The 8,267-nt window shown below is 44.8% G+C and overlaps 1 protein-coding gene across 1 annotated transcript; it reads right to left on the bottom strand.

The window, feature by feature from the left end:
- Positions 1 to 513: 513 nt before the first annotated feature.
- On the bottom strand, positions 514 to 1,800 carry LOC311033797 (peptide-N(4)-(N-acetyl-beta-glucosaminyl)asparagine amidase-like; the record flags this gene model as incomplete). The annotated part of the gene is made up of 1 exon (XM_084041454.1): positions 514 to 1,800. One exon carries the CDS (start codon positions 1,798 to 1,800, stop codon positions 514 to 516), a length of 1,287 nt encoding a protein of 428 aa, XP_083897580.1.
- Positions 1,801 to 8,267: the final 6,467 nt, after the last annotated feature.

Here is an 8,267-nt window from a genome sequence, read left to right as displayed (position 1 = left end):
TGTTCTGACATTTTGAATATTATATGGTCAATACCCACTTCATCCTGGCCTAATATTTATTGTTATGAGTACAGGTTGTGATGAAATGTGTTTTCTTAGAGGCACAAGATCCCCCTCTGTGTATAAAGACAGAACGGGGCGATCTTATCTATATCTGATCTAAATATGGCCTCTGCCAGATAACTACTTGATCTTATGCAATAAATGTCTAACTTAGAAATACTCTGTTTGGCTTAACATCATTGACTGATCCACAATTCATTGACACTGTTGTAAAAAGTACCGTAATCATTTATTGTCATTTCACCCAAAAATGATGATAAGAAATGACACAAAACTTTTATAATCTTGAAAAGAATATCATACTTATACTATGTTGTCAAATGAATAAAAGAAAAGTCACGCAGTGGTCATAAAATGCAAAAAAAAAAGTAAGTAAGTAAAGTAAGTAATCTAAATTATGTTATGAAAAAAAAAAACATGTCAGCCAACAAAATGAAAATAAGTGAAACTCTAGGTCTCTCCTCTTGCAGCCCTCCAGGCCAGAGATCCAGAGCTGCGGCCGCCCAGCTCCCTCGGTCTGGGACTCTTCGGGGAGATGAACTCCACCAGCTCAACCATCAGCCTGTCCGTCAGCTCCGCCTTCCTCTCGGGCCCCAGGGACTGCTGCCTCGTCGCGTTGAGCCCGTCGATGGCGTGCCGTAGCCTGGGCTCCTGAACGGCCGTCCGCCGCGCTACCACCTCCGGATGCTTGCAAGAATACCTCCAGGTCACGTCGACCACCTGGTCCTTGGAGAAGGCCAGGACGTAGGACAGTTTCTTCCCCCAGCCGGCCTCGTACAGCAGGGGTTTATCGCAGACGTTCTCGCAGGAGTCGCAGTGTAGCCAGCGGCGCTGTGAGGCCGAGTAAACCTCCGTCCACACGTGGTCGCTACTGTCCCAGATGTACCTGGCCTCGAGGCCCAGAGCTCTGCAACAAAGGGTGAAACAGTTGGCCCACTCCCCGCAGCGGCCTCTCCTGGTCTCCAGCAGTTTTCCCGGGTCGTTGTACCTGGGGAATCTGGTGGCGAGTTGGCAGGTGCCACAGTGATAGCTCTCCACGCGTTGCGCTCCCCAGCGGAGGTCCTCGGCGGACGGACTCAGGGGAGCGGATTTGACCGCCTGGCATCCGCAGTGGCTACAGGGAAGGCAGTCGACCCACGAGAAGAAGTCCCGCTTGAACCAGCCGAGCAGCTCGAGCACCAGGAAATCGTCCTCGCCCAGGTCACATTCCGGGTCGGACTGCCGAGCCTGCCGCAGCCTCTCTCTGGCGCTGGAGCGGAGCTGCTGCTGAGGGATGCAGTTCCGGGCCTTTTGTTGCAGATCGGGGTTTTCGTACAGCATGACGTGTTGAGTGTAGTGCTGGAGAGTCACAAAGATGTTCATGCTGTCCTCCAAAGACGCCGTTCGTGATGGAGATGGCGGAGTTAGCGGGTTAGAGCCAGGGGTCCGGAGTCTCTGGTCTCTCTCCATCGCGATGGATTCCCTGATGAGTTTCAGCTGCTCCATGGATGCAGACCGCGGGAACACCATATGCGTTTCTGCCTCTTCGAAACCCATCTCAAAGAGACACTCCACCGCGCCTTTGACGGGCAGCAGTTTGGCGGAGAACATGGGGTTGCTTATACTAATGGACCTGTACTTCTCATCGTCGGGATACTTCAAGATGTTGTCCGCGCAGGTGATCAACAGCCTAGAGGCGTCTAAAAAGTCCTCGTTCGGATTCTCGCACAATGATGACACGGCTTGCGATACCACCATGTTTATGTATCAGTAAAACATCACATGCTTAAACACCTCCCCTGAAACGAACGGTGAGCCTCCGCCGTTCCATTTGTATCTTTCCAGGCCTTTGTCATTGTTGCGTCATCTGATGACGTCATCATTTCAAATTGCTTTGATTGGACAGAGGGTCTAAGTCAGATTATGTTGCTGTCTGGCAGAATCTTCATATTTTTCAACTTGTGTTGTTCACATCTAGAGTTCGGGCGTCTCACCTACGTTGCACCGCCGAGCCAACTGATATGGCCATATATCTGGAGATATCTGTATCTGTCAGTCCTTGTCCCTTTTATGGGCATAAATCGAGATCCCTGATGTCATTAGTATATGGCCATATATGGGCGTGGCCCTTTTGTGGCCATATATGGAGCTGAGTGATTTGTTTGTGCTTGATGCCATGATGACACATTGAGGTTATAGAAGACACTCCATATTTGGGCGTAGCTGCTTAACGCAAAAGTGTATTGTGTGTGTGCGCACGCACGCGTGTGTACACACAGAAAGACAATCCCTTTGTCATTTGTGCACGGATCTGCATATGTGTGCAAACGCACACACACGCAACATGTTGACATAATGACGACCTGTTTCTGTAGCTGTAGTGCGATGGCAAGCGCATGATGTTGGTGTTCGTTTTCTTTGTGGCATGATGATTCGTTTGGTTAAGGAAATAGTGCTTCTCCAGTCCACTTGTTGGTAGCATGACTTTGTAGTCAACACAGCAGTGAAATGCTTATGCGCGAGTCCTGTGAGTGTGCATCTGCGGCCGCTGACATGGTAGGCTGTTATACCGCATATGGTTTGTCATCCGATTGTGTGACCTGTCTACCTACAGTATACATTGTGGGACGCGTCACGCGACATGATACATATTGCATAGGTAACCAAATGTAACCCACTTATAACAAATGATTTGTCCGTGCACACACACACATCGTCTGAATAGGGCTCGACAGGAACCAAAGCAAATAACTAAATAAAAACAAACGATACTTCCTAAACCACTAGGGAACCCCCAACGCTGGCTATCTAACTAATACTCCAAAGAAAGCAATAAAGAAAACTTATACCCTACCTGACTACTTAATCTTAACTGGGCCAACAAAAATACAAGACACTGGAACCTGTCCTCTGAGGTGCTAACACAGTAAAGAATAAATATAGTAATATTACCTACAATACTTGCCCTGGATTAAACACAATTAGCACGTTACGTTAAAGGTAGGTTAAGTGATATTTTTTGGTTAAAAAAACAAGTATTTTGTTAAAAGGTTAAAATACTATATTCTGATAGTAATCATTGCTATAGAGTGTTTTTTCACAGGAGTCTCCCTGTCTCTCCAGCTCTTTAATAAACAGAAAATACATTTTTCGGTAGGTGTCAAAATCTCAGCCAATCAGGAGAAAGTACCCATTTTTAAGCTTAATTTGTATAGTGTTCCAGTTCCAATGTTGCCTGCTCATATCTTAGTGTCATCACTTCCAATTTCACTTGTTTAATCTATATCCTGATTGGATAAAATTGGAAATGAAACTGAAATGAAAATGCATTTTCTGTTTAATAAAGAGGTGGAGAGACAAGGAGACTCCTAATACTGAACAAACACTCTATAGCAATGAGTATCAGAATATAGAGCTTGAAGTGAAGAGCTCCCCACCAATCATGGAGACGGAGTCGCACCCAGGATCTGCATAACATCACAGGACAAAGACGGGCGCGCGCACACCTAACACAAACACAGGCAACAGATCCACTACACTGACACTCTTATCCGTAACAGCTAGTAATAGTAGGAGAGCCAGGTAGTGGGTTGACCGTTTGTTTTTTGTTGGAACAGCGTGATTGTCCATGTTCACACATGCGCTGTGTAACTGGAAATATTTGCCGCATATCGCGTAAGAGCACTAATGGCAGAAGCATTGCCCAATAATGTAGTTTCATACAAATACAAAGTACGGAAAATATGAAAGTTGATTGCATTAAGTGTATAGTTTATTTCCCATGGCATGCATTATGTGTGTGCATAGTGTGGAGGCAATTGCACTACTGGTGTGCTGCTATAGCCCAGGCGTTTCGGGCCATATTTTGATGGAATCGTGCACTTTACGATAAAAGCATGACATTTGGCACACAGTTAGAGCATGCCATAAGGAACATTTTTGGCTATAGGGCCATCGCAGATTTTTCCTGTGGTAACCATGGCAGCCATTTTCCAAAATGGCCTCCATCTGCTGTTATTTTACCAATAACTCACGTGCTAGACCACCTAGGATCTTGATTATGGTGACTAATCCTACATTTTCAAGGATGAGGAATACAGTGGTACTATTTACAACATGCTACTACCTAACTACATATATCTGGCATTCAGTTAATTAAATAATAGTAAACCCATCAAAATATATAATGGTGTAGTACAGTACATGTTTTCAAACTGACACATGAGAGTCAAGAATGTTTCTTTTATTAGTAGTAGTATTGCATAATTATTTTCAATGGACTATAAGACACAACAAAGGCAGAGTACTCATGAGTCATAGCCTAATGGCATATAGACCAATTATTTGTTTACCAACATTGAGACTGGACGCACAGGTGATTGTTTCACGCAATCAATTCTCAACCTGTTGTTTTGGGGTGCGCTGGTTTCAGCACACCCCAACCCCCTCTTGTGTGTTGGCTAGTGAGGCGCGTCCTAGCGAGACCTGATAGAATGGGTTTAATTGCGCGCATACTGGTTCCGCGCAGACTGGTTCTTATCAGTGTGACGTCGTCTGTTAAGGGGTCTATTCAATAAAGCCAGATAATCTACACAATGTTAGTTGCACAGTCCACCACAGTAGCAAAGGGCAGTACACTGAAGTGCTGCCTTAACACATCTGCATTGTCCACTGCATCCCTTTTTGCAACCACAGCGGAGGAGTTCTCGACCGGGCCAGGCTCGCTTCTGTGTGGTCCAGTGCACTTCCCATCCTCCTGTCAAAATTAGAATCAGCTTTATTGTCAGATCACGGGTTTACAAGTGTAAAGAAGTGGATTAAATTATTTGTATTCACCTGTCTCCTTCCTCTTCCACCCCCATTCACCTGGGGATGGGAGTTCAGGGGCTGCAACCATCACCTGTCCCCAGCAGTGGCCAGCTTGGTAGGCTGCCCTCTTTGTATGTTGAATCAGTGCAGCTCGTGTTGGGGGGAGTCCATCAATTGTTCTACCCTTCTGGGTGAATAGCTGCTTCCGTGCCTGATTCACTGATGCCTGGCCGCTTGTGCGGTCATAGAGCAATACCACAAATCGCTCCAGAGGCTCCATCCAGTCATCTATTTTGTCTGGGGTAGCAGCTAAGGAACTTTTCCCAGTTCCAAAAGCAACCCACAGCTCAGTCAAGTGGAGGTGTTGGGCTGACATTACTGCCAGGACCAGCACATCCGTGTCTACTGTGCGTATTGTCACCTTGCTATACCCTTCCTTCATAGCATCTTCTAGGTGTAATATGACGCGAGTATCAGCCTTCTCATGTACTGTAGTTAGTTAGGTAGTTACTAGCATGTTGTGAATAGTACCACTGTATTCCTCATCCTTGAAAATGTAGGATTAGTCACCAGAATCTAGACCCTAGGTGGTCTAGCACCTGAGTTATTGGTAAAATGACAGCAGGTGGTGGCCATTTTGAAAAATGGCTGCCATAGTTACCACAGGACAATTCTAAATAGTACCAGTGTATTCCTCATACTTGAAAATGTAGGATTAGTCACCAGAATCAAGATCCTAGGTGGTCTAGCACCGGAGTTATTGGTAAAATAACAGCAGATGGAGGCCATTTTGGAAAATGGCTGCCATGGTTACCACAGGACAAATCTGCGATGGCCCTATAGCCAAAAATGTTCCTTATGGCATGCTCTAACTGTGTGCCAAATTTCATGCTTTTATCGTAAAGTGCACGATTCCATCAAAATATGGCCCGAAACGCCTGGACTACTAGTAGGAGGCACACGGATAAATGAAGTACTCCTTCTCCTCTCCCCCACTTCTTCTTCCCTTTCTTTTTTTCTATGGAAATAACGATAGGATGCACAAAAACGAATTTCACCCACTTTTTTTACTTTTGTAAACCTGTGACGTGACAATAAAGCTGAGCTGATTCCCCTTTCAGTCTCTGTCTCTCTGTCCAACTCTCTCTCTGTGTCTGTCTCTATTTCTCTGTGTATCTCTCTCTCTCTCTCCCCTTTGTCACTTAGTCTCTGTCTCTCTCTCCGACTCTCTCTCCGTGTCTGTCTCTATTTCTCTGTGTATCTCTCTCTCTCTCCCCTTTCAGTCTCTGTCACTCTCACTCTGTCTCTCTATGTTTCGCTCTCTCGGTGTCTCTGTGTGTGTATCTCTCTGTCTCTCTATCACTCTGTGTACCTCTCTGTGTGTGTGTGTGTGTGTGTGTGTGTGTGTGTGTGTGTGTGTGTGTGTGTGTGTGTGTGTGTGTGTGTGTGTGTGTGTGTGTGTCTCTCTGCCATCATTGAATTCTACAGGTTTCATGTGTCCCCAGGAGACTCAATGGCACCAGACGTATGTCCTCTGGCCCCTCCCCTCCCTCCCTGTGCTCCTCCCAGTCCTCCAGAGTCACAGCTATAAGATTAAGTTAACACCCCTGCAGCGTGGGTTGCACATGGAGCCCCCCCCCCCCCCCCCCCCCACACACACACACACACACACACACACAACCTACCATATCTGCTTTCCTCATTTTGGATGACATCAAAGATGATTTGGAGATACATTCACATGGTAACACAGAACGCATGATGTTGTCGCCATACAGTTGCACAGGGAACACATTTCTTTGTACGTTTTCTCTAACCTTTTCCATGCAGATGACTGCCAAATATAGAAGAAAAGGTAATGCACACCAATAGCTGTGGTGAGGTGGTGCTGACTGACTACTTACTGGGAATAAACTTTAAGATTAAGAAAGAAGAAAAACGTGTCACACAATCGGGCTTCATATGAAGATGTTTAATGTATTGATGTTTGGGCCTAAATTCCTCATCAGAATGAACAAAATGGCTTGGTAACAAAAACTGGTCTCTTATACTGTATCACTGGTTATCAAACTTTTTCCTAGTCAAGGACCCCCAAATTGATATGTATTAGCCCGCAGACCCCCATCTGAAAAGGCTTTGTGCCCATAAGAGACGATTTATGTTAAAATGAATCAACATTTTCGATATTTAAAAAATATAAATAAAAAAAAAGTATAAAAATATTTTTTTGAATAGCCAACATATAAATGGATAAAGTTATTACAACGTCACTCTGAGAAGAGCCAGTATGCGCGGCGCGCAGGCTGGATTCAAAAGAACCCGACCGCTCATGAGATGCATAGTATGGAAAAGTACTGGTTCATCATGGCACTCACAAGTTGAAATGCATTCCATCAAACTTTCACATTCTGTTTTTTCCTCCCAATGTGGAGGAAGCAGGCTTATGTTTACGGCGATCGCTCCCTCTTGAAATATATCGTCTCCGTCGGGTGGAAACCTCATATGTCCAAAACGCACTTTTCAGGATTGAAATTCAAAAGTAGCAAAAGTAGCAGATCTACAATCTCAAAACGTGGCACTTCGCGCCACGTTTTGAGCTTGTAGATCTGCTTCTTTTGATGCTTTTGCGTGATGCTGTAATATGATCAACTACAGGGCATACATGTAGTAAAAAACACAAACAGTTAAAATATGGAGATACAAGGTTTCTGCGATATACTCCTTGGTTTCTGTAGTGTGTAAGCAATAATAGTAGGGCTCGGACTGTAACTGATTAATTTTGATAATTAATTACAGACAAATAACGCGATAAAAAAAAAATCTTAATCTCGCTTAGTTTTTGCACCACGGAACTGGACGAGTTTCAGGCGTACCGATCATACAGTGCACCAACCAAGAGACAACAAACCCCAGTGCACGCAGTGGGAGAAGAAGCCAATCAGACTGCTTTGCTTGGCCCAGTGGATAGGAAATTTAGATTTAGATAGCACTGATCTGTTGGTCTGTTTAGTACCACCTTGATAAAAAACAACAAATATATGTTGTTGCTTAAACTTATAAACAGACGACGTCACACTGGTTGCAAGCGTCATACTGCGCAAGCGTCAAACCCATTCTGTCAGGTCTCGCTAAGGCACGCAGCACTAGCCAACACAGAGGGGGTTGGGGTGTGCTGAAACCGGCGCACCCCGAAACAACAGGTTGAGAATTGATTGTATGAAACAATCACCTGTGCATCCAGTCTCAATGTTGGTAAACAAATAATTGGTCTACTGTATGTATTCAGTCATTGATTCACTCACATACCAAAATCAGTTTTAACTGAAAAGAAATTGCCTCTCAGGTCAAATACTGATATGCGATGAAACATGCGATCAATTTCGATTAGCGAAAAGCCCTAAATAATAGTGATCATA

The sequence above is a fragment of the Gymnoscopelus microlampas genome (genome assembly GCF_963454915.1).
Source record: "Gymnoscopelus microlampas genome assembly, chromosome: 18".
Lineage (NCBI taxonomy): Eukaryota > Metazoa > Chordata > Actinopteri > Myctophiformes > Myctophidae > Gymnoscopelus > Gymnoscopelus microlampas.
Note: the sequence above shows the minus strand (reverse complement) of the source record. Positions and strands in the feature narration are given on the sequence as shown.